The sequence below is a fragment of the Berghia stephanieae genome, chromosome 10 (assembly GCF_034508935.2).
Source record: "Berghia stephanieae isolate SIO BIC M18660-M18661 chromosome 10, UCSD_Bste_1.3, whole genome shotgun sequence".
Taxonomy (NCBI): Eukaryota; Metazoa; Mollusca; class Gastropoda; order Nudibranchia; family Aeolidiidae; genus Berghia; species Berghia stephanieae.
In genome coordinates, this window is record NC_088369.1 from 28744620 (window position 1) to 28772614 (window position 27995).

The 27995-nt window shown below is 35.4% G+C and overlaps 1 protein-coding gene across 1 annotated transcript; it reads left to right on the forward strand.

Annotated features, from left to right (window-relative positions):
- The first annotated feature begins 1962 nt into the window (after positions 1–1962).
- LOC144980935 (uncharacterized) lies at positions 1963–27926 on the forward strand. Its single transcript, XM_078928903.1, has 9 exons — positions 1963–2339; positions 12079–12289; positions 13377–13561; positions 14781–14912; positions 19447–19523; positions 20669–20789; positions 22454–22534; positions 23830–23951; positions 26453–27926. Exons 1-9 carry the CDS (start codon positions 2330–2332, stop codon positions 26876–26878), a joined length of 1365 nt encoding a protein of 454 aa, XP_078785029.1. The 5' UTR covers positions 1963–2329; the 3' UTR covers positions 26879–27926.
- Positions 27927–27995: the final 69 nt, after the last annotated feature.

Here is a 27995-nt window from a genome sequence, read left to right on the forward strand (position 1 = left end):
TTTTTGAGTGTTTTGGCATTTTTTGAGTCTTCCCCTGGCATTTTGTTGAAAAATAATCTGGCAACCCTGTTGCGTACGATCAATTTACTAGATATGGGCATTAACCGATATTTAAAAAGAATCGACCAAGTAAATGGAATTACTTTAATGGCATGGTTCAGAAATGAAGAGTGCTGATCGATATCTAGTTCAAAGTCATGGAATCGAATGTTATACAACGTGCAACGTTCGAACCACTGGGTCACCCCTACAACACTCAACACAAAGCTCTATGGTGAGGCTGAGGACCTAAAGCGGACCACAGACTTCATAGCAGATATCGGACTGCAGCCATAGATGTCCATCAGAGGAACGAAGAAGAAGAAGAAGAAGAAGAAGAAGAAGAAGAAGAATGTTTGCAGGATAAGTGGACAATCGCTTAATTGTGCTATGCCACAAAACATATAAAATATAAAAAGGCAGAATTATACAATGGAATCCGTATTAAGTCAACACTCTTAGAGTCAACTTCTGTTTAAATCCAACTTCTCTTCTTGGTCCCAAATTTTCTGTTCTTTATCTTTATGGATAAAGTCAACCTTGCTTTGAGTCAACCATTTTTTCTGACCCGACAGTGATTGCTTTATCAGGATTCCATTGTACTGACATTTAATATCCTGTTGCGGTCTCGATTGCTCAGTTGGTAGAGCACTCACTTCAGGTGCAAAGAGAACGGATCAATTGATAGTCATACCCTTTCCTATTCCCAACTGCTTAATGGGGACGAAATCTGACAGTGATTGCTCACATAAAAGAGCTTTTTCGTTGTCTTCAATCATTTAAAACGATGGTTCATAAAGTGCAAATTAGAGGTGTGAACAATAGAATTTACCTGTATAGCCTGTTCGTGTTCAATCCGACAGCCAATCAGGTGTGTGGTCGAACCGTTCGTCATCGTCAACACAGGGATGTGAACAATAGATTTTACATACCTGTAGTTCCTTGTCAGTGTTATCGACTGCCATCTTCACGTTCCTGGTCATGGGTCACGATGCATGGCAGAAAGTTCAACAACGGACAGCTGTAAACTGCTACACTGAAGCTAAATTTTCCCTGAGTGACCACGAAAGAAACATGTTTCACGACGTTCTGCTTTCAACTCAGATGACTGAAGATGAGCTGATTTCACAAGTGGATAACGATAACAATCTACAGTTCTCTGGTGCCTTCACCGACAAAGAGTTAATTGAACAAGCACAGGGCAAAAAACAAAAACAAAAAACAAACAACAACAACAACCCCCCCCCCCCAAAAACCCAGAAAAATCGAAGAGCACGAAAATGGTGATGAAGAGGACACCCAACCAATAACTTCATCAGAAAAACGTGAAATTGTGAAGCTGTTGGATGGTCTGTCAAAGAAAGAACTCTGACCCCTCTGACAAAGTCTGTGGTTCAGATTAGCAGTCAAGTGGCCGCTGAAGTAAACCTACATAGATGTCAAACAAGTCTCCCTGATTACTATGGCTTTAAAACATGAAGAAAAACAAAACAAAAACAAAAGAGAAACTGAACAAAAACAGGAAAAAAAAGTTGAGTGCAACTATCTTTCATTAGAGAAGCTGTATTGCAAGTCACAAGTCTGGATAAATGCAGAGGGGACTACGGTCAGTCTAATAATCTGCTCGATTTCATGACCGCCGTTTAATTGGGACGATGTGCAGGGAACCGACCGTCCCAATAAATCGGCTTGGAATGTATTATTATTATTATTATTATTATTATTATTATTATTATTATTATTATTATTATTATTATTATTATTATTATTATTATTATTATTATTATTATTATTATTTTATTTTGTATTTATTTTTAAAAATGATTATTATCATTACTATTATTATCTTCACCATCATCATCATCATCATCATCATTAACACCATCTTTTATTTCCTGTCCTACCGTTATTTTGTTAAAGGACGACAATTTGGATACCGTGTGATCTCCGATGACTGGAATCATTAAAGTGGGGGACGACTCTCTTTTTTATGGAGGACAAACTGATTTAACAAGTTTTAACGCATTGTTTGAAACGTTGCCTAAGAAACATGATTATCAATCATGAACCCAGCCCTTTGAGTTCATTATCACAAAGTGTCAGTAATTTAATAAATTTTCAACATTTAGTTCAATTGACCAAATCAAATACTTAAATTTGGTATCGAATATCCATGTAAAAAGATTTAGTACCCACTCCTTAATTTCACGTTCGCGTAGCAGCGGAGCAAAATCAGGCCAAAGCACCGGCAGCATCTTATTTCCTCATTAATTCACTTCATCTTCTCATAATGGCAACTCGTAAGTAAAAGTAGTTTCATGTTTCTCTATTATTATTGGTTAACGATTATATTTGTGTCTCATGATTGTGTTTGTTTTTAAACAGAAGAAAAGATAGCGATCATTCGCATCTTATTTTTCTCATCTTTCCGCATCTTCCCATTCCTTGCTTCCGGCATTAGTCTGGAATGGTGATAAAAAGGACGAGACAGCTGACACTGACACTGACAGTAACAAATGATTGAATGAGAATTGACTATTTAACTCAATTTCTATTTGTATATCGTGATTATAGAAGGCTGTCCGTTTCATTCAGTTCTAGTTCTATCTGATAGTCTAAGTAAATATTTTGATTTTGAGTCATCAGCGCGAGTTCAGTTCCGTGTAGTGTGATGACTCACTCAGACTCAAGACGCATATTCAGAATTATTCACACTCACACTCCATCCATCATGTCAATGTCAAAGACTCCTAAATCTTAGACTTTCGTTATTATTCACATAGGCCTACTGGTCTGAATTACAGATTTTTTTTATTCCCAGACCTTTGCAGGTTGGTTTTACTCAGAAACGCTGTGATTAATTGCCAGACACTGGCAATAACGATGAACGATTATAATTATACTACTACAGACACCTTTTCTGAAACTCTGCTCTTTTTACTTTTAAACATTTCCAGAATATGGAAAGTTTAGGAATGCATAGAAATAAGTATAGTTGATAAAATATAAATAAAAGTAAAAGCCTAAAAGTAAGCAACAATCAGGCCTGTAAATCTTCCATCTATTGTCAGATTTCCGACAGTACGATATTGCTCTATTAGTTCTAATATTAAAAAAAAAAAAAATAGTAGTTAAAATAAAATTCGTAACTTCAAAGAACAGAACCAATAAAAAAGAAAATAAAAGACTTTTATTTCGTTCCTCGAAAAAATTAGGTTTTATTCCGTTTCAAATTCCGACTTTAAAAAAAACAAAACAAAAAAACTTTTTATTTGTCGTCTATCAGTTAGCTATAATATTATCATGCCACCTACACACTCAGCTAGACATGGATGTATTCACTGCCTGGCTACTGTGCCACAGTCAGTTAGAGAGGGTCGCGAAGTTCGTGCATCGTCTTCACACACACACCTAGTCAGTAAATAATGCACACACAGAAGTGTGTCGAACCGGACCGGAAGGTTTCTCTCTATTTTGCTACCGACACACATGCATATCTCCGGTTCTCCTTTTTCTCTATATTTTATTGGTTCCGTCCGGATGTGAGACGGAAAAAAAATAATGCGAAATAATTATTTTTCTTTGAAATATATATTCTTCTTCGAAAACTCTCACACGACTGCACCACCTCCTCCTCCTCTTCTTCTTCTTCTTCTTCTTCTTCTTCTTCTTCTTCTTCTTCTTCTTCTTCTTCTTCTTCTTCTTCTTCTTCTTCTTCGTCATCTTCTTCTTCTTCTTCTTCTTCTTCGTCATCTTCTTCTTCTTCTTCGTCATCTTCTTCTTCTTCTTCTTCTTCTTCTTCTTCTTCTTTTTCTTCTTCTTTTTCTTCTATAAGAATTAATCCAAATAAACGAAAGAATCAGCGTAAACGTTTGACACAAACAGGAGCGAAGATACGTAGCTTCCCGTGTCAAGCACGAGATACACATCCTTCAAAAGGGTAGGAATTGTTCTCTTCCTTTCATTTGACAACTAACTCAGACCTGGGCCCTCAAATAATTGGGATTTTTTTTTTGGTACCATAAAATAAGGACCTCATTATAAATAAGTAGGGGAAAGTGACATGATTTGACTAGTCAATTGATGTGTCATATCTGTGTTGTGTCCATATTTTTGTCCTGTTGTGTCTATTTTCGCGTGTTCAAAAAGTTCCGATAATTTTTTCACCAACCATTTACAGGCCTGAACAATAAATCTGTTGATGATGATGGATAGTAGGTTACTATATAGTAGGCTACCATATAGTAGGCTACACAATATGCTTTGACATTCATGTGGGTGTCATGGCCGAATGGTTAAGCCGTCTACCTTAGTAGAAATAGAAGGCTTGTCAGAATTGAGTCTGTGTGTTGAAATCGTGGTTCCGCCACTTTTTTTTTGGTCTTCTTTTCACAGAGCGTTGCAAATTAATTGTCTCATCCACCCCACCCCCTTTTTAGCCATTTAAATCTTTTTCTCTCTCTCTCTTTTGGTTCCTTTCTATAGAATATTGCAAATTGTCATTAACAAAATTAACAAAAAAATTCAGAGGGTGATCAAATGATCGGATAGAAAAAAGAAAAAAAAAAGAAATTCATGCTCAGAAACAGAACAAGGCCAAAGAAACAAGGAGAAAACAAATAGACTCGCACTACGTTGACAAGAATCCCCTGGTAACTCAGTTTACACCTAAATAAATAAATAAAACTACATTCTTCTTCTCTGTAGACTGTAATGTAACCCTCCCCCCCCCCCCCCCCCCCAATTTTTAATGGTTGGTGGACTATGAAATGATTTGCTGATTAACAAATTTCTTGCTGGTTGACAAAAAGGTGGAATTGCCAGTTTGACGTTTTCAGTTCAAAGTGTCAAAAACTTATTTAATTATCCATTTGCTTTTTTTTAAAAGCTAGATTTTGCATTTGATCACTATTTTCTTTCATCTTGTGTTAAATATCACTTGATATTAACTGATTTGGGACACAAATTACCACTTGATATTAACTGATTTGGGACACAAATTACCACTGGCATTTTTTCAGATTATTTGAAATTTTTCACGCTTAGTTTGGCATTTTTCATAAAAATCTTTCTGCCAACGTGATCAATCGTGTCTGGCAATAATAAAAAACTTGGACTTTTCATTGTTGCAATAAGCAAAAGCCTGGCCTTTTCATTATTGCCAGACCGGTGTCTGGCAATAAAATTTTTTCATTATTGGCAGACATGTCTGGCAATAACGACAGCCACTCAGAAAACGCTAGATGTAAACGAGTCAAATAGGCCAAAAGATTTGGATAAATGCTATTGATTATTGATATTGGCAATTTCTGGGTACTTTCGGGAAAAGGGTGAAATGCCATATGTGTCTGTCACTCCCCTGTATTACAAATACAAGCAGTATACACTTTGGTAGGATTAATTTAAGAGAGGCTAGGGAGACCAAGATTTTGGCTTCCCAATGTAAAACTGTATTTTCGTTTATGGAACTGTTTCTTTATGCTGAAGAGGCGAGTTTTTTTTCTTCTATTTATTTATTACTTGTTTGGTTTTGTGGTGTTCTTGTTCTTTTTTTTTTTTCCTTGGTTTTTTAAAAAGGCTTTGTAATAATAATACCCTGCCTCTCCCCCTCCCCCAGAAAAGTAAACGACTTATTGAAACCAAGAGAAAATTGATGAACAAAAAAATGAAAACTAAAAGACAAAAAAAAAAAGATGACTTTTGTGTTTGACGGCTGATTACTTGCAATCTCTCTTCTGTTTTTTCTCTCTTCTGAATCTTCCTTTAATGTCCACTTTCACTCATGAAGATTTTAACATAAACAGTAACATTAATTAAGCAGTGCTGATCATGGTTTTCCTCGGATCCGCAGAAATCCGCGATTTTGGAGTCCAGAGGAGGAATTTCCTCTTTTTAAAAGTTACATTTTCTCGAAACATGTGCTAGCAATGAGAGAGTTGATGTGTGGCGGAACACACAGCTGCAGTTTCCCACTCTCCAGAATTTAGCTAGAGTATCAATGATAGTCTATCATCTCAATTGCTCTAAAAGTGGGGCTTAGTGCAGTAAAAATGGGGCTTAAAGGCAATCGTTCAACATTTTTCTACTTTTTCACTTTTTGTCACCATCAGCACTGATTAAGGTGAAAATTCAGCAGTGATCTAGAAGCTCTGTAAATAAATCTAAAATGGGTGCAGATGTAACTTCCCATGGTAAATTGTTCCAAATTGTGGTAGTTCTGGGATCAAATGAGAATTTTCTGAGGGCTTTGGTGGATGTCAGGGGGATGAAACTGGGGGGGGGGGGGGGGGGGGGCACAATAATAATATGATTACAAAGCTTTTTTTAAAAAAAAACAGCAAAAAAACAAGACTAGCGAGGAAACAAACAAAAAATAGATAGAAAAAAAAAACAAAAAACAACAAAACAAAACTCTCCCCTTGAACAGAAAGAAACAATTTCATAAACGAAAATGCGGTTTTATCCCGGGAAGCCAAAATCTTGGTCTCCCTAGCTAAAATGGCCAGAAATGGACAAAGATTTTGGTCTCCATAGATAATTGCTTAATTTAAACAAGATAAATTTTGCACCTACAATTATGGTCTTTTATTTTGTTTGGTTTAACACAGCACAGCTGGCATCTAACCAAGATGGCCACATAACTTTACTGGACTGAAAAAAATAAAATAATATAATGAAAACTAAAGCATTTCATTTTAGTTGCTTGATAAAGGTCAATTTGTTTTTTGTTTTTTCTTTGGATCGTTCATTATTAGTAAACAAAATAGAAAATTGCTGTTCATCTAATCAAAACATGGATGAGGTTCAACCGAGTCCTAACTAAATGAAGATAAATCTGTATGTTCCTCTACAGTAAGTTAAAAATCTGTTGACCTGTTTTCATTTATATCAGATGGTATAAAACTGTTTTTAAAAAATCAAATTGATGAATTTTGAATTAAGAATTGCCAAAATGAAGCATTTTTGAAGTCATATGGGGACAGAGCCTTCTCTAAATTTGGCCCTTCTAACCTGGATTTCCCTCCCAAACGTGTAAGATTATCTGTGTTTGACACATTAGTCTTTACTTTTTGATAAATACCTTATTGTAGATTGATGTAATCATCTCAAACTGTTAACAATTTGTTTGTGTACTTGTTTGTGTATGTATGTGTTTGTTTTTGTGGAAGTAATGTGTGGGAGCAGATAATTATGAGTGAGTGCTGAATTTTATCTACACTGTGTAAGCTTTATGCACTTGTCTATTTTGAATCCACCACTTTTAAAATAAATTATTTGTTCTGTGTGTGAGTAAGAATTTTTGCAAATTTCTGATTAATTGTTGTGTTTCTCATTTAGACTTTTCCCCTGATTCTCTCTGTTTTACATCTGAGGGGTATTATAAAATGAAAGGTTGTCTGTATTATTTTTATTATTTTTAAAATTTAATTTTTCTTTTATTTGGGGGAGAGGAGGTCTGATGATGTGTTTGTTTTAAAACACGATTTTCTTTTTCCTTCTCTTTTTTTCATAGTGGGGGTTGCTAAACAAGAATTTATTTGCTTTTTAAAAAAAATCTTATCATTTGTTCGGTTTCTGAGAGATGCTATATTTTAGACCTGTAAAATCACTGCCAGTTGACTGAAATAGCCGATTTGTCGAAGTAAAAATTTAAAAAAGATTTTTTAAAGCAGAGAGAAAATAAATGCCATGAACACAGATGAATCTATACACTACAAGGTTTTTAAGAACAAGAAGGTATGTTCCACAGCTATGCATAGCACATAGGTCGTTTATATTAATGGATAGTTTTTAGTGACTAAATTTAAGTGGTGTATTTTTAACCTTTCAATGTCTGAACACATCTGTGTATATTTTCACACAATTTTTGTGAAATTATTTTTTCGCTTTCCAAACCTGTTGCATGTTCATAGAGGTAGCCAGTGCTGGCTGATGAGTTGAGTCTCTAAGTTAATTTTGGCTACTTTGTAATTGTGGAAAAGTAATTCATGAAAAAGTCATATTGTGAACTGCTGGAAATACTTTCTAGAGAAGTTCTAAATCAAAACTTAGGATTGTTGATACTTGTTGCCACTATTTGATTGATTCACATCATAAAGAAACTAGTAGTGTAGTTAACTTCAGTTTTTCACTATTTTGCTTGCCTAAATGAAAAATAGTGGTACGGTATTAATTTAATTCCCCTGCAAATCAGTTTTCTGCCGTCGATTTACACCAGCATCCATGCTGTTCAATTCAATGTTCGTTACAATCCAGTCATTTCTTCTCTTTGGATTTTACTGCATGCACTGAATTTTATCAATCATAATTATTCATATCTTGATAAGAAACTTAAAAATCATTTATATTTCAATAATTATTATAATTTATTTTTTTTTGGTTTAAATGATGATTGGGATTTGATTTTGACATATTTTTTTGTTCTCACAATGCCTGAGATGTTTGTGGATGGTAATTCATAATTCTGGCTTTTTGAAAACCGATAAAGATGGAAATGTAAGAAAAAAAATTCAATTGTTTATGGAGTTAGAGATGATTATTTTTCTGACAATGTCAAAAAAAAAATATCCAGAAGCCAGAATTAGTTACTGTTTATATTATTGTCAACAGTTAAAGTACAGCTACAAGGCTTTATGGAGTGCTTTGTGATAATTATCTTCTTTTTTGGAACGCCTATTGCTCATCAGTAGATGATTTCTTTTTTTTTTTTAATTTTTTTTTTTAACTTTGCTTTTGATGAAGTCATCTTTACTTATATAAATGACTTGCTTAATAATAATAATAATAATAATAATAATAATAATAATAATAATAATAATAATAATAATAATAATAATAATAATAATGAAGCATTTATAAAGCACAAACTTCCACTCAAAGGTGCTCAGGGCGCTATGAAAAAAAAATCAATACAATTACAATCAATAGTTAATCAATGCACACATTAAAATACACAAGGGACTAAATGCTTATATGGCATTCCTTCTACATCATTGCACCTCCAGCAAGTATTAATACTTGCCATTCTAATCACACTGTCTTTTATTCACTTTGCTCTCTGATACTGACCTAAATTGATTTATAACTCATGTCTTCTGTTTATCAAAACATTCAGTCAGTTTTTAGGGCTCGTGTACAGGTTTAATGTTTAATTATTTATTATTATTATATTTTTTTTTTTGCCTCTGATTATTTGTTATATTTCGGAGCAAGTTCTTTTTTTTTTTTTTTTGGGGGGGGGGGGGGCTTCATTTTTTATATATATTTATATAATTTATTTTTTTTCTTTCATGTTTCTATGTGCATTACAAAAGTTTTCCCATTCTCTGAATTGTATGAGAGTAAATCAAATTTTTGAAAGGGTGTCTGTCAGAGTCTGGTCTGTGATAATCAGCATTATTCTAACTCTTAACTCTAAGGATAGAAGTAAAACATCATGGCATGATTAAGATTAATAGCCACTCATGTAGACACAACTTAATGGAACATACAATGTTTCAAATACGAATCTTTGGTAATGAAAATTAGGTAGAATATTTCCTTCACCAGTGAAGTTTCGCTCTTCTCTCCTCTCCAACTTTATCTCTTATTAGTTATTCCCCACTTGACTCGAATGTGAATGAGAAGTACCTTACGATACTATGGGCAGTGACAGATAATGGGAAGAGTGCTAGTCTAATAAGGATGTATGAAATGGAAATTAATTTCTTTGTGACTGCTGGGGAGGAAAACAAGCATTCTGAAGCCTATTGACCATTCAAGAAAGTAAACTATAATATAGAGATATTCAAATTCGTTAAAAGAAATTATTTGATCATCATAATCATAATCTTCTACGACTACTAGTCATGTCTCAATTATCCGCGATATAGCGAAAACCGCTATCCCCGTTATCTCTGCTAAAAGAGTTGATGGGGGGAGTGCCTCCTAATAAACCTCCCCCTACCTCTTTTTACTTTTAAACATTTCCAGAATATGGAAAGTTTAGGAATGCATAGAAATAAGTAAAGTTGATAAAATATCAATAAAAGTAAAAGCCTAAAATTAAGCAACAATAAATCTGTTGTAGCCTACTACTCCCATCCCCTATCCATTTACCCTTACCCTCCCTTCTCAACCTCTGGTGTTTTGTAATAATTTGGTAAAGTGCCTTTTTATTTTACACTTTTTTTCAAAGTTTATGTAAACAGTGTAAACATATAGGGTTTCCATTTGTTTAAGCTTTTGGGTGAGATTTGTTATAACAACTGTTCAGTCGGTGCACCTAAAGTTCCTCCTTTTTCAAAATTTTGAATTGAGACCAATGCTAATCCTACCACAGCATAATCATCTCCACAAACACATCACTATCTTCATTACAGGAACCGTTACCATAATTGACATTCATTGTAGGTTTTGATATATTGATCACAAGTGAACAAGAAATGTTTTTGCTAAAAGTCCTACCAAGTATCACAGATGGAAATACAATTGGTAATATGGTCAGAGGAAGCCTAGTATGTCTTCTTTATGCCTTTTATTTTCAAAGTTCTGTCTGGGAGATTATTGGATGTGAAGTCCCGTTCCATTTATGTTTCATTATGAAACATTTAAGAGTCAAGAGCTGTTCAGTATTACGCCCCACTGCCAAATTGGTAATGAACCAGAGCTAGAGTAGAATGAAGCATCCAAGTCAAAACAACAGTTAAATTTTTAATGGGGGGTTTTCTCTGTATTTTATGTTGATGGGCCTTCAGCAATTTATCTCAATCATTTCTTTAATGTTTTATGACATCCTGTCTTGCTTAGTAATTCCAACTAATCATACTCTAAATTCTTGGCAGGATCAGTCTTACTACATTTTTGATGTGTGTGTGTGTTTTTGTGTGTGTGTCTGTGTGTATTTTGCGATATTGAGAAATTGATCAAACAGGCTGACATAGCTTAAGGTGTAATAGCTATACAGTGATTGCAGGAGGAGGTTGCAGTGTGCATGTCTGTCAGGCTGTATGCCAGACATGGGGTGCTTTGTGTCTGCCCACAGGCTGTATGCACCATTCAATGTGGTGTGTTGAAAAAATCAATAACCCATGATGGATGACTGGATGCATTAGGTGCTGTTGTTGGGATATGCATGCAGCTTGTGCGTGTGCTATTGGTGTGTGTGTGTGTGTGTGTGTGTGCATGTGCATAATCCGTGCTTTCTGTTTTGCATCCATGTGTGTGTATGTGTGTATGTGTGTGTGTGTGTGTGTGTGTGTGTGTGTGTGAGGAGAAGGGAGATAAATATTACATTAGTTGAGTGTAGGGATTGTTATGCAATGTACAAAATGTGCAATGAATGCTTATTTTATTTAAATTTTTGTTTTATTATATATTATTAAATGATGACACTTTCATTTGTTGTGATAATATGTGATTTCAAGTTAGGTTCTTTGATTTGACATTTTTTTACTCGAAACTTTGTGTTTTTTTAGTAGTTTTGTTGCTGCCTCATTGTAAGCATATAGGGAGTAGAGAGCGATGGGGGCTGCCCGAAGCCTTGGATGCTAAAAAAATACTAACAAAAAGGTGAAAATGGATAGGCTTCCAGTGGGAATGGTACAGAATATTGATGTTTCAGGTACAAACCCTTCGTCAGCACAACAATAAATAAAGGAATGTTGAAAACAAACACAATAAATTATTTGTTTTCAACTTTTCTTTGTTTATTGTTTTACTGACAAAGGATTTGTAACCCGAAACGTCTCTACCATTCCTATCTGAAGCCTATCCATTTTCACCTTTTTGTTAGTATTCTAACCATAGAGTGAGTAGTGCCTTAAAACAGCTTTTTTTCATGGATAATTTTTTTTTAGCTGTTAACACCATGGTTGAGCATTTTTGATTGTGTTTTTTTATTTTGGTCGCATCCACACAATATTGAGATCCTAAAACCAAAGCTTGTTGAAGTGACAATGAGTGTTGCTGGTGGCAAGTTGTTCATCATGATATTAAACTCAATCTATTTTTTATTGAAGATGATATTGATAATCATAATTTAATTTTTGTCCTTTTCAGAAATCCTTGTAACGGATGCAATCAGTTTTGTGTCATCTCACATTATCAAGCAGCTCGTAGCAGAGGGTCACAAAGTACGTGGCACTGTTAGTCATCTGCAAGATGATGATGAGAAAGTTAAGAAACTTTTGGAAGAGGTTAACACAGAGGAGGCCAAATTCAAACTAGAAGTTGTGGAGGCTAATCCTGCCAAAGCAGATACATGGGAAGAGTGAGTTCATGGTGTTTTTCTATTATCTCATTTTCACCCTTACTTAGATATATTTTTTTTCCAAACAATTCTCAAACACTAATATTGGCAAAAATTAGATGTGTTCTCAATTTTTAAGATTCAAACTTGATATGAATGAATAAATAATAATAATAATATTAATATATTTATGGACAATAAAGATCTATTATTATTATTATTATTATTATTATTATTATTATTATTATTATTATTATTATTATTATTATTAATATATTGAATTTGTATAGCACTTTACCCCGTCTCTAAGTGCTTCATATAAATGGCTTAGAATAAAAAGACAGTATAATTTTACATAAAAATACATATGTACAATAAACAATGAATAACTAACCTACAAAGGGAACAGGTTACTTTTCACACTAGCCTTGGAAGTATCAAGGGACTATGTCCATCTTAGTTGAAATGGAAAGGGATTCTAGAAATAAGGCATTGAGAATTCAAAAGATTGCTCACCGATTTTACGGTTTACTTTGGGCTTGATTAAAAGATTTGTGTCGCTCTTGGATTTGAAGGGTCTACTTGGAGTGTAGATGTTCAGTAGGTCCCTGATGTTACTGCAATTGAGCATTTTATAAATGATTACCCATGTCTTGTATATTATTCTTATTACTACTTGCAATCAGTGTGGTTGAACAGATATTATTGCAACACCACACCATGATCACGATTAACAACACCACCATTATCACATCATCATCATCATAATACCACATTAATATCACCACCAGCTCGTAATCAATGTTCACTATCACCACGATCGCCTCTTAATAACATTTTTTCCCCCTTTATTATACTGTATATTATAATGATGATCACCTTGAACTCAATGTGAAGCATGATTGTCACATACTATAGAGGAATGATATTGACATGTTTATAAAGACCCAGAAACATGCCTCAAATGCCTTATTTTTAATTGAAATATCCATGAATCCCCTTAGAAAAACCTGGTGCATTGTGCCCTCAGTCAGATGGATCCATTCCCTCTGAAACTACGATTGCGTAAATGGTAAAGAAGGACATTAAATCTTTTCATTTATTCCAGAGCCATGAAAGAAGTGCAGTTTGTGATTCACGGTATCAAGGCAGCTGCTCCAGTCCCAGTTGTCCCAGAAGGTGAATGTGTTGGCCAGCCAGCAGTCGATGGTGTTGTCAATGTCTTCAAGGCTTGTGTTGCTGCTAAATCTGTCAGCCGTGTTATCCTTACAAGTTCTTACAAGGCCATTGTTCGTAAGTGCAAACTTGTTAATATGTTTCTTGTTTTTATAAGAGAATTCACACCAATGTAGACCTGCCACGTAACGTAAGAAATTTTCTTTTTGAAAAAGAATAATATCAGATTGTAAGAGAATAATTGATGAAATAATGTCCTATCTTGCAAGTGGATGTTTTCAAATTGAAAAATATCATCGTTTAACTAATGATTTATAATTTTGTTTGTTTGTTTTGTTGTTTTTTATTTTTCATTAGTAATGTAGTGTTTGTATTCTTTAAGTTAAGTACACTCTCATAACTACTTTGTAAGATTCATTGCACATCATTCTACAGTGATGATTTCAACATCTTGTAGCATTTCCCAATTGTTATTTCAAGAAGAGAGAGAGAGAGAGAGAGAGAGAGAGAGAGAGAGAGAGAGAGAGAGAGAGAGAGAGAGAGAGAGAGAGAGAGAGAGAGAGAGAGAGTAGAAAAAAGAGACAATCAAGTTTGTTCTAAATAAATGGAACACTGTCTTGTCTACAAAAGATGTAGTCTGCTAGATGTAATCTAGCAACAAAAATAAATGATGATATACTGAAACACAAAAGTAATGTACCGCTTCTTTCTATGAAAACCCAATACATTTATTGAAACTCTAGTGTCAAGCTCTATTTCAATGTTGAAAAACAAACCACTCTGGATCAAGATGAGTCCAAATTCATTATAAATGAAAGTAAAATACTTAAAAAAATGAAGATCAACGTCAGTTTTAAAAGTGCACAAGATTTAAGGAGAGACAGTGTATGGATACAGCACCCTTCAATACCGTGTGTGATCCCCACTGACTTGAATTAGGGCCTGACACTGTATGCACATGGATAAGGTAGTCTTTGAAGCGTTTCTAGCAGGTGACTATTCCATTCGTAATGTAAGGACTTACGTTCAATGTGAATGAATAAACTTAGATTTTTGAGGCCTTTTTATACCCATTCAATTCTTATGACAACTTTTCGTTCAGTTCATAGCAACTGATCACTCTTGCCTGTTTTGATCTTTTGCATCTCAAATGCTTAATTTGAGTTATGAAAAAAGCTAGTTTTAATGTCGTGATTATTTATCGTTTCCCAACCATGACGAAATCGTTCCAAGCCAAGACTCAAGAAAATCAAGAATATGGCGATAGATTTACAACAGTGCATTACTTTTGTGTGTCAGTATAAAATGATAATTCCACTTTGACTTTATATTGCAGCTCCCCCCACAACTGTAAGCGAGAAAGTCTTCTCAGAATCTGATTGGGCAGATTCTGAGACAGCTGATCCATTGACCAAATCTATCATTCTAGCTGAGAAGGCAGCCTGGGACTTTGTCAAAGAACTTACAGGTAAGTTGAAATTATTATGACAATTTGATGTGTGCGAGTGGTTGTTAAATTTTGTACAGTGGAACTTGGATACAACGGCGATAGTGGGACCAGCAAAAAATCCTAGTTGTAGCCGAGTCCCGTTATATCCATCCATACGGAATTTGAAGGGAAGCAATACTAAGGGAAATAAAAAAAACAATACAATGAATGCATTTCAAGTTAATCCCTAAGTAAATAAATCACACGACGTGACTGTGACTTCCATTCCTGTAACCCTCAAACTCACCATCCCTCACTCCCTGTTCCACTTAGTTCAGTACACAAGGCCGGTTGGAACAATGTAATGGTTAATTCTACCTTCCTCCTTTCCTCTGCTTTGCACCCATTCCAACTGCGCCACTGACAGCCATTAAGTACACTTCAAAATTCAGGTAGTGCACAGTCCTAGCCTCAGGCTTTACAGAGACCTCTTCACCATCTCACTTCTCATTGGGCATAGTTACCTAATCAGTCACGAGACGCACATCCCTCACTCTTCGCGCAACATATAAGGCCTAAGTGTATCGAACGTGTTGATCGGTCAGTCACACGCCTTTCACCGCCTTTTGTTACACGTCGTGGATACTCAAGCATGCAGAGAAATGTCAGTAGTGCACACAATAACTGCAATTCGCCCACTCCCCTCTCATCTCCATTCCCTATAAGTTTTGTGTATCATGTGTGCCTCTTTTCTTCTTGAGTATGTAGTTTTTCTCAACTGGGTACTAAACTTGCGACTCAGACCCCCGTTGTAGTCGTGTTCTGATAAATATTTTCCCGTTATAATAGCCATGCATGATTTTAATGAATTATGTAGGCAGTGAAACGGGGGTTTAGAAATTTCCCAGTGTAGCCGAGCTCCCGTTGCAACAGAGACCGTTGTACAAGAGCTGTCCTGTATCTTGCTTTATTGAACTGAAAAAGGGGAAAAAATTAATTGAACGCACTTTGGTTCTTCCTGTTCTGTCTAGTTTTAAATATTATTTAGATCAGTTAATGAAAGCCATTGATATTGTCAATAGATTGTGTTATTTGGATTTCTTACTTGAATTGTAAGCTTCAGAATTACCAGCTGAGCTCTTGTTGCACTGAAAAAATGATATGCTGAAAAAGCCATAGGTGACATACCTACCTCTTCTTCCCTTTAGCATATACGAGAGCTCTTTCATAATTAACCGAAAAATGCCTGTAAAATCCACGTTTTTTATGCTATCAACAAAATTCTTGCACATGTTCTTACCTTGACTCGTCCTTCATTTCTCTACGTAACAGCCAAGTCTGTCGACACACTTCTGCCAACGCCGCACCATGGAATAGATACCCTCTCGGAAGAAATTTCCGTCAAGGTTTTGTAGCCATTTCCGCACATGGTCAACAAGCTCTTCATCGACATCAAAGCGCTTTCCTGCCAGCTCACGTTTCAGTGGCCCAAAGAGGTGATAATCAGATGGTGCGAGGTCTGGACTGTGTGGTGGGTGTGGCAAAATCTCCCATCCATATTTCTCTAGCCAACCTTGCGTCACTCGTGCTGTGTGGGGTGTAGCGTTGTCGTGTTGCAAAATGACCCTGTTGGTCAACTGCCCTGGGCGCTTTCTGCGAATGGCCTCCCTAAGCTTGTCAAGAGTTTGGCAGTACCTTGCAGCATTGATTGTTTCTCCAGGTTGTAAGGTTTCGAACAGAATAACACCACGACTGTCCCAGAAAACAGTTCCGATTATTTTCTTTGCTGACCGCATGACTTTGAATTTCTTCGCGACAGGTGAGGATGGATGTTTCCATGTCATCGAATCTTGCTTTGTTTCTGGGGTGCAATGGTGCAACCACGTCTCATCACCGGTGACTATGCTGTCAAAAAAAGTCACATCGTACCCTAGAAAGTCTCCGCCGGCGTTGGCAGTATGCCCGTGAACCCTGCGTGAGCTCTTGCTTCTTCTCAAAAGTTCCCTGCAGATGTCCAATCTTTGTTCTTTATGATTGTCTGTCAATTGCTTAGGAACCCATCTTGCGCTGACTTTTCTGTAGCCAAGTTCATCAAATACAATTCTATGGGCAGAAGTTTCCGAAATTTCAAGACTGCTTGCGATTTCATGAAGTTTCAACCTCCTGTCTTGACGAATAAGCTCATCAACTCGCTTCACATTGTCTTCTGACGTCGCAGTTATCGAACGCCCTCTCCCTTCCCTGTCTGTCAAGTCGGAATGGCCGGCTTCAAACACATTACACCAGTGATAGACTTGTGTATGGCTAAAAACATGCTCACCATATACACTCTGAAGTTCTTTATGAATTTCGGTAGGATTCAGACTTTTGGCGTTCAAAAAACGTATGACAGCTCTGATTTCCTCCTTTGACCAAGTTTCAAGGTGGGCCGCCATCTTTAAAATCGTCTAGAAATTCATTGTGCAAAATGATGCACTTCATAATTTCTGGGAATATCCGTAAGGAAATAAGGAATATCATGTCGTTTACAGAATTAAAAAATCTCCACTGGTTGCTGAGCAATGGGCATTTTTCGGTTATTTCTGAAAGAGCCCTCGTATATAGATGATTTAGGAAACATTACTCTTTACCCACTAATAATCTAAAGAGCGCATAATATTTTATACAGTTTACTGAAAATCAGCTTGCTTAAAATGTTGTAATGGATAATTTGTTGTGATGCTAATATAGTTCTGTCATAATTGAGTTTGGGGTCAAGGTTGGGTGCCCCTGATTTCAATTTAACGGATCTGAACCTCTCTTGTTGATATGAGAAAAATGTATTGAAGAGATTACAAATGTTTAATTTATGACTGAAATAATGAGACCATACCAAAAAGATTATTTCTAATCAAATTTTTGTTATTTCTTTAGACCTGTAAATTCTCAGTCAATTAACTGGAATCAGTCAATTTGTCAAATTCAAATATTTAAAAAAGGAAAGAAAGAAAGAAAGAAATAAAAAAAGAAAGAATTCACAAATCGTAGTCGAATGACCGTAAAATAATTAGGAGTGTTCCACAGCGCTACGCATAGCTCATGGGGACCGTTTATATTAACGATGTATATATTGCCAAGACAAAGCGACGCTTTTTATAAAAGGCGTGTCTGAACACTTCCCTGGGTATTTTCACACATCCTTCGTTAAATTATTTTTTCACTTTCCAATCCGTCGTGATCCCAACTGTAGCCAATTTTAACTGAGCCACCGAGCGATAAATTTCACTGTTTCATCTAAGCCAAAATTGACCACATTTACCCTTCGAGTCTCAAAACTATGATAAAGTAAATTGCGAATGCCGCAAGTCCGTTATGTAGACATCTTCAAATCGAAAGTTAGGATAGATTGCTACAAGCACATTTTGATTGCCTCACGTTGTAAACAAACAGGTTGACCGTTTCTTCACTGATTGAGTACCTGATTATAAGGAACAATGGTAAGTAGCCTAATTAATTCCCGTGCAAATCAGGACTTTTTCTGGCATTGTTTTGCTCAAGCCCAAGCGAGCTTGCTGTTTTGTGGCGATTTACCTTCATTTCGATTCTTTGAATTTTTCCGCTACGCCTGCCGAAGTTTCTTCTTGATAATTCACTTCTACGTAATAATTCAGTGTATTGGCCTGAAGTCATATTTATTTAAGTTTTTTTTTCTCTGTCATTTACTGATTGAAAATCAAGTTTGCTCATTGCTACATTATTCTAATGTTCTCACAATGGCTGAGCTGTTCGTGGATCGCAATTCAGACTTGTCGAGCATCGATAAAGATGTGAGTCCCGTGAGTAATAAATTCAATTGGTCATGGCTAGAAGTTAAAGATAATAATGGTGATTATTTTTCTATGTCAAAAAAATTCCAGAGGCAGGAATATGACTTTGATGAAGTCATCTTTACCTATATGAATGACATGCTTATTTAGCATTCCTTCTACATCAAATTATGGCAGTCATACTTCCAGTAAGAAATAACACCCACTATTTTGATATATTGTATTTATCACTCTCCCCTCCAATGATGCCCTTATTTTAAAAAAAAATAATTGAATCTTCAGTTTGTCGAAGAGTTTCAGTCAATTTTTATAGAGCTCATTTACAGGTCTATTTCTTACATCAGTAGTATTTTTATGAAGACTACTAAAATTTCTACCATATTGCTAGAAGTGACCATTTTTATTTTTTGAGGCCTTATTAATGACTTTAGATGTCTCACCATCTTATTCTGAGTAAATGCACAAATTTTTATTGTCATTTTTGTAGTAGCATGTTGGGGAACAATTTATAATTTTTAATGCTATGGCTTTCTTTCAAAATTGAAGCGCACCATGTTTTAAGCCTTTGAAAAAACATGTTTTGAGGGGTGGGGTTGCTGTAGTAGTTATGATGCCAGTTTGTTTTTTACCATAAGATGATCCCCAGAGTTTGAATCCCAATCTAGACAGTAAACCCCTGGGAATGACATATTTCTTAAAACTCTTCCTTTTTTTCTGGACTAATTTCATCAATGCTTTAAAATGGTTATTTTTTCTTCTTCAATTAGATGCTGATAAGATTGAGCTTGTTGTAATCAACCCTACCCAGATGGTGGGTCCAGCTGTCCTGGATGTCCAACAAGATGTGAGTAGCATTAGCCAGATATGTTTACATAATATCCACATCAGAAACTTTTTTGGTTCACAGTTTATTCAAATTTTAAAATAAATACTTGGCAGCCTATATCTGTGGTCTGTAAAAGATTATAACAGCTTCAAATTTGAAGAAAATATGTTGAATGTTACAATTTTAATATGGCAATTTTCCAATTTGTTTCATAGATGATATGGAGAGAAACACCAATGTTAAGAAAATATTCATGAAAAATTGCATGTAGCAAATCTCCGGGTGTAAACATTTGAGGGTATTATTTTGATGGGTTTCTAACTATGGACTGCCACATTACAAAGATTTGTTGGTCCATAAACTATCACTTGAAAAATAATAGCCATATTCGGAATATTTTTGACAAAGACACTACAAAACTATTCATCAACTCATGTGTAACAAATCATCCTGACAATTTTAACTCTCTTCTCGATGGAATATCTTGTTTATCTATTCACAGACGTCAAAAGCTTCAAAATAAAACTTTAAGACTAATTAAACAAACGAAACTTCACGAGCACATAATCCTTACTTTGAAACAATTACATTGTTTTCTGTCATGTCGTTTCTTCTGATTATCTTAGCTCACTATTCTGCCTCCTCACATCTGGAATTCTATCTCATTGAAACTAAGAAATTTTTGGGTGGGGTTCCTTACCTCCCATAGTGGGCAGGCACTTACTGTGTCTTCTATCCCCCTCTATCTGTTTTCCAACGTGCTTTCTGTCTTTGTCTTGGAATGAGATTACTTGGTTTTGTCCTGGTCCTGGCAGGATACCATGGCTGAGAGGGTAACAGCCAAATGTTTAGTTAGAGTTTTGGGAGATTATATTTATTTCCTTGTAAATCATCTCTCTGTTATGCACTGTATTGTTTTGTTTACATGTTATATATGATTTGTAAGCATTTGAGTATCTCTCTTAGTTGGGGCCTGTGCTTGTGTCTGGATGAGACTTTTAGGTGATCTCAAGCTAAGCACTTTGATACTGTGCTCTTGGAATCCACATCTGTTTCCTATTTGAACAAATTCCTCTTTGTCTTACCTTTTCTTGGGTGCTTTAATTGTAATTCTAGAACTTTTTACTATCCCATTTTTACTGGCGTTGATATGACCTTCACAGATTGTGAAATCGCTGATGGACGGCAGCATGAAGACTATTGCCAAAGTCCATTATGAGTTGGTTGATGTCAGAGATGTTGCCAATGCTCACATTAAGGCACTGACACATACTGAAGTGGCAGGTAAGATATGATATGGTGATATGACAATGCTAATAATTATTATTGCATAAATTTATGTGCATTTAAAAAAATGATTTTGGTATTCGGATGTCAATTGCGAACATTTTCAGTGGTTTTTAAAGTTTTCAGTTGAGACCCCTGATAAATTGATGGGATGGTTGTAGAGTCCCTTTTGTTGCTACTAACTTGTAATCTAAAGATGTGCCTCCTGTCGCATTTAAATCAGTAGGCTTTATACATTGGGGGGAAGGGACAATTTTGAGTTTTTCTTCTCTTCAGATGTTTTTATGTTTGTTTTTAAGAGTTTTACGGTGCTTGCAACACATTTAGGTCATATCAGCGCCAGTTAAAAGGAAGAAAATTTAGATAGTAAAAGCATTATAGATGTACATTCAAAAGGACTTAAAGGAAAAGTAAGACAGGGGAAATTGTTCAAATAGGGAACAGATGTAGATTCCAAGAGCACACCATCACTGTACTTAGTTTGAGATCACCTAAAAGTCTCACCCAGACACCAGCACAAGATCCCGCTAAGAGGAACACTCTCAAATGTTTACAAATCATATGTTAAAAATAAAAAATAACAGTACATACAGAGAGATGATTTACAAGGGAAAAAATATCCTCTCCCAAAACTATAACTATACATTCGACTGTTTCCCTCCCAACCAAGAACTCCCGGCCAGGGTCAGGACAAAAGCAAGTAATCTCATTCCAAGACAAAGGCAGAAAGCAATAGAAAAACAAATACAGGGGGATAGAAGACACAGTATGTACCTCCCTGCTCACTATGGGAGGTCAGGAACCCCACCCAGTTTCTCTTCAGATGCATATAGTTTAGTAAAAACTACTTTTCTTAAATAATCTGGTTTTATATAATTAAGATATTTTAAAGAGATGTCCTTTTTATCTTGCTAGAATCCTAGGTGAACCAAAGACTGATTAACCAAGTCACTTTTGGATTGAAAAGCTTTGAGATTTCAGTCTTGGTTGAAATATTGGTGCACCAGTGTATAGTTAACTATGTCTGTCTCATACAGTTTCATCCATCACAGATATCTTTTAATGCATTAGCTCTAACGAACTGTTAATTTGAATTTCCTCCACCACTGCAAGACTTGGTCTTTTCTGATATAAGCTTATTTGTATGTTTATTCTCATCATTGTATGATTGTATTTTTTTTTTCGTCCAAAACTTCCTTTGTTTTTTTTTTAAACATTAGAATCAAACCACTTAAATGATATATGTTGTTTTTATACTGTTCCTCCCATACTTAAAGGAAGCTTTTATACTGTCGATGTGCTTTATCTCATACATCAAAATCGCTGTTGCATTCTCATATTGAGGTTAGCAGCTGGTCTACAAATCTCATCATCCAACCCAAATTCTTGTGGATCAAGTAATTTAAAGGAATGGAGTTAATTATTGTTTCTGTCGTCCATCCTCACTGCTCACCTTCCCCCAAGATCCATTACTGCTGAGTTCGAACCCCCCCCCCCCCCCCCCCCCCCCCCCCCCCCCCACACAAAAGAAACAAACCCCCCAAATAAACCCACTCATTAAAAAACTCTGTGTATCCCAGAATGTATACCATTCCCTTTGCTCTGGAAAGGAGAGTCCTCCCAATAATAATTGTCATGACTATATTCTCTTTCCTTACCAGGTAACAGGCTGTTAGTCCATGGTGCCAGCAAATGTTTGACACAGATTGCCAATCATTTGTCAACAGAGTTCAAACCACAAGGTAAGGGGGGAGGGGGGGGGGGGGGGGGGCAAGGAGAAATCTATTTTTACTTATTGAATTTTATATAGCATTGACTCCCAGCATGATCATCTTTGTCACACTCCCAGTCCTGATTGATTTTTGTTTCATAAAGGTGTGTTATTTATTTACAATTTGTTGGAACTATGCTCAAGCATTATTCAGGTGCAAATAGGATTCAATAGTCGTAACGTCACTTCCTTCATAATGACGCATGGTAACTTAGCAACACTGGCTCTAAACTATCGGAACAATGGCGGACGCCGTATGAAATAATTTTCCGGCGAGCATAAAAGCGTATCCAGAGGAAAGAAAAAAAAACATGAACTTGATCATGTTTTGACTTTTACACATTCTGGTCACGAGACATATGAAAAGTTCTAGCCAGCTTGAAGAATAAAAAGTAATGATTTTCTTTGTTTAGAACCAAGATGGCCACCGTTGCCAGGCGGCGTGACATCAGACTACTGAATCCAATTGCAAACAAGCACTTTTTAAACGATACCAAGTTAGTTGTACAATACCTCTGTCTTTTCCCCCTCCAATTAAGTTTAGAATGATAGAAATAAGTCCAAATTCAAATAATATTTTAAAATAAATAGGCGTCAACTATCAAGAGTGTTATTGGTTCACAGTTTGCAAATTATGCTCAAACGGTATAAGCTGCATGAATCATTTTGGTAATCAAGCATTTTGGATGATTCCAAGTCTGTTAAACGATACCAAGGACATGCATGAAATATGAGCAAGACAGTGGCTTGAAAAAAGCAGCAATTTTCTTTTAAAAGTTTGTTTCTGAAAGTTCATCCTCACTCCTCACCAGCAAATCTAGGATAGTAGAATTAAGTTTATATCCAACAATGCATTTGAAATGAACTGTCAACTTTCAAAGCAGTGCTGTTTAAAAGCTGGGTTATTTTTGCAGTTCTGGATGTGACATTGAAAATTTATTGAAGCGAATGGCATAGAGATCCAAATACAAAGGATTTATTATTTGGATTGCAAAAAAATAAAACAATTATCATAGCAATGAATAGAGATTTGCATTTCTCCCCTTTGAACTGAAATAAATTTTTACAAATGTAGAATGGGCTGAAATTTTTAAAAAACCATAAATATAACACATTTATGACACACTAACAAAATGGTGTGTTAGATGAATGCACTTACTTTTACAAAGATGAGTTATTTTTTGAGAAATTTTTAAATAAAAAAAAAACAAAACATTATTATAATTACTCAAAATTTGTTTCTGTCTTTTTCTTTCATTTATACAGGATATGCTGTTCCAGTTTATAGCCTACCAAAGTTTGCCCTGTACGGCCTCAGCTTATTCAACAAAAATGCTAAGTCGCTCTTGCCTTTGGTTGGGAAAACAAGACAGTTCGACAACAAAAAGGTATTTATGATAAAAGTTTCAGACCTTACTGGATAAAACAGTGAATTTATTACATCAATCTATTTTTATAAGTGGAGTCTGATAGCTCACTTGCAAGAACACTCACTGCACGTGCAAAGGGACTGGTATTGAGCCTGGGTGCAAGCAAGATTTTTTACTAACCCCACAGTCCAGCCAGAAGCGATTGGGTTGATGGGTGTGCCAGATCTTGTGGAAAGCACTTTACAACAGACAAGCATCCTATCTAAAGAGTTGCATGCAATTGCTGTTGTCGGTTAAATGCTGTAGTCTGGCTAGGCAACTGTTAGGAAAATCAAAATGCAATAGCGCTGCAGAAATGTTCTGAAACGTTCACTGGCCCCAATAGGATATAAAATGCCTTTTTTGTTTTAATGTTTTTGAAGGAACAGCACTGACTTATAATAAAGACAGGATTAACCCTTACTCATCCTGTTGAAGTGCTAAGATCTCAGGATTGTAAGTTGTTAATCACATCACGAACTATGCTAAAAATTGGTCAATTTATAAAATTGGCCCCATTGTTTGGAATTCACAATACCATCAGAGTAGTTCTCTTCCAGTTGTGGAAGTTTTCACTAGGAATCTCAATCCCATATTTAAAGTAGTTACTCTGATGTGTTATATTCCAGGCAGTAGTGGGCAGGGAAGTTACCTACTATTGTCTTCTATACCCCTATGTCTGTTTTCCAATTGCTTTTTGTCTTTCCCATAGGTGAAAGTTCGCCGGCATATGCAGGAAATTCCGGATTTTTTTGTAAATGTAATAATTGCCTTCCGGCATTTTGACTCTTCTGCTGGCTTTATCATTATTGCACCACCGGAACGTTAACTTTTAATACTAGGAAATACTGATGCACCGATGTTTAGACTATTTAATATTCTTTCAAAGGTGACAAACGTGTGTCACTTTTCTTTCATACATTTGATCTGTTTACACATCAGCTGATAGTCACATTTTGTATTATATTTATCTTTTCAGTTGGTTATTAAACACTGGTTTTCACTATAACCTTTCACACCACTTTTGAAGATTTACATTGAATTATGCATATAAGCTTATTTTATACTTCAAATGGTCTCAGATCTCATTTAAGCTTCTACTTGTTAAATTGAACTTGTCAAGTGAAAATAAAATAGAACCAACATCTTTGACAATGAAGCCTTCAATCAAGGACTGTATTGCCAGTAAACATAATTGGGTTATTTCCCTTTATAATACAACTGAAAATACTTTAATTTGATTGTTTACATTTTTAATATTTTTTTTTCTTAAATATTTTGTATGAGTCTAATTTTTTTATTATTATTATTAAACGGGGAGCTGTAAGAACGCTGTAGGTTTTTTTAAAAATGCACTAAGACTATTTTTGGGGTATTCAACTTGCAAATCACATAGGTGGATATTTCCCATATTTGAACCAAAAGTAGTAGTAGTTGTAGTGGTAATAATAGTCACCACTGCTACAACCACCATCACAACATTGACACTAACACCACATCATCATCATTATCACCGTGACCAGTAGAGCATTATCACTACAACAACCTATACCAACACTAACATCAAAACAAGTACCATGGTTGGGGTCTCTTGATCACTTCTTCGGGGTGTTTCGAATTGTAATAGCCCTTGGTATTGCCATTTCTGAGCCTTTTACTATACAAATTTAAAGTTATGGCTTATCTTGGTGTCTCCATACACCAGGTAATACTGTAATCACTAGAGATTGCTGCGAATGAGTGTTTAAATGAAGAAAATCATTTTGCTATGGGTTTGGTGTTAGCTTTTATATAAATTTTCTTTTCAATCATGCAGACTTAATCCTTTTTTCTTTTCTTTTTTCCTTTTTTTTTTTTTTTGCTTAAAAACCTCCCGGCTTCACCGATCTGTCTTTCAGGCAAATTGATCCCAGTTAACTTTCACCCATGGTCTTTCCCCTTCCGAAGTCCTTGGCTGAAAGGGAAGGTGTCAAATGTATAGTGTTAATTTTTGGGAGATGATATTTTTTTTGTCTTGTAAATCATCTCTCTGTTATGCATTTTGTTATTGTTTTTTTATACGGATAATGGTTTGTAAACATTTGAATGCGTTTCTCTTGATGGGGGCTTGTGCTTGTGTCAGGGTGAGACATTTAGGTGATCTCAAAGTACACTGATAGTATGTTCTTGGAATCTACATCTGTTCCCCATTTGAACCATTACCCTTTGTCTTACTTTTTCTTTAGTGCTTTCAATTGTAAATGTAGAATTGTTTGGACTCATTTACTTCCTTTTTACTGGTGCTAAAATGACTTAAATGCGTTGCAAGTGCCGCAACACCCTTAAAAACAAACAATCCAGGCAGTGAGTGCGAGTGAGTGTGTCTCCGTTTTCGCATAGAAAGGTGTATTATATTTATGTGAAGAACTTAGATATTCTAATGGTAAGTGCTACAAAAATTGTTATTATAATTAATAAAACTAATATGTGATTATTACCAGATGACAGAAACCGTGGGTATCACCCCCAAAGATGTCAAAGACTCAATAATTGAAGAGGCTCAAGTTCTTGTTGATAGAGGTTTGGTGAAAAAGACAAAGAAAGTCAAGAACAGTGGTGGTGCAGCTGCAGCAACACCAGCAGATGGGGCAACAGCAGATGGAGAAGCTAAAGTTGATGAAGAGGGAGGAGAGAAGAAAGCTGAGGAGGGTGAAGATAATAAACCAGCAGAGAACGGTGAAGTCAAAGAGGAAGGGAAAGATGAGGTGAAAGCTGAAGAAGGTTCTGGAGACGTGACTGCCTCAGAAAAGAAAGAGGAAGATGAGAAGAAAGAAGAAAGCGGAGAGACAAAAACAGAGGAACCTGCTAAGTCAGAGGAGAAAGCGAATGAAGAGGAATCTACAGCAGAAGCTAAAGCTGATAACTAGTCAGCTAATTGTTTACCATGTTAATGGGTGTGCTTCTTTATCAATTTTTGCTTTAATAGGCTTGATAAAATATCATGAACTTATTGTTTGGGTTACACGTTAATTTGAAGAAGTAAGGGGAATACTTTCATAATAGCATTTTGATTTTTATAAATATTGTCACACTGATGCCCTGGTTTGAATAATAGGTAATTATAAGTAGGTCAGAAATAAATTGGCAGCTTCTGAGGGTGGTTTTTTGGGTTGTTTTTTTTTTTTTTTTAAATATTTAAATTTATGTATTTTTGAAAAAAATATTTATCAATCATTTTTTTTTTTTTTAGATGGATTTGATTGATGTTAAAAAACAAAATTTTCATTTTTTTTTCTTTCTTGATTTTGAAAACAATTGAGGAATTTTTGCTTAAATCAGTCATTGTATAATCTCTGTTTGATAAATAATGTCAGGCTTTTTGCTCATTAAACGGAGTAAGCACTATTATATATCACTACTCCACATTGTTTTGGACATGCCTTCTGCTGTACTATTCAGTTCATGTTTGTTTAATTTACCCTGTTTGCTCTCAGCAGCATTGTGTGATGCATAACTGCAAGCCACCCATCTTTATGCCTCTAATCTGATATAGTTATGTTTATCTTTTTTTTTTAATTCTTACCATTCAGGTCTGTTTTTATTCGCTATTTCATTTTAAAAAATGAAACAGGAGAGATGCAGTAGGGCTGATTACATAGGTGAAAAAAAAAAATGCTGTTCACTTATTTCCTGCTTACTATAAATAGCTTGCATATAGAATATGTGCATTGGTAGATTTGGGCATGCCAATTTCATAAATAACCAATAGCAAATGGTCACATGCCAACGTTCACTTCATTTACAATACAACTTATTGTAAAGATATTTGAGTTAGGGATCACACACACATTATGATGCACAAATGACTTTATTGAGCGCTATCGTTAAAGTTTTGCTTCATTGTTATTTAAAGCTTTACCTTCTTACAATTATTTTTTAGAGATTGAAATGAATTGAAATGTTTTTAAATCTTTATAGACACTTGGATGATTATGATTGCTGTTGTTTTGTTTTTATACGATAAAATTTGATGATATTCCATTG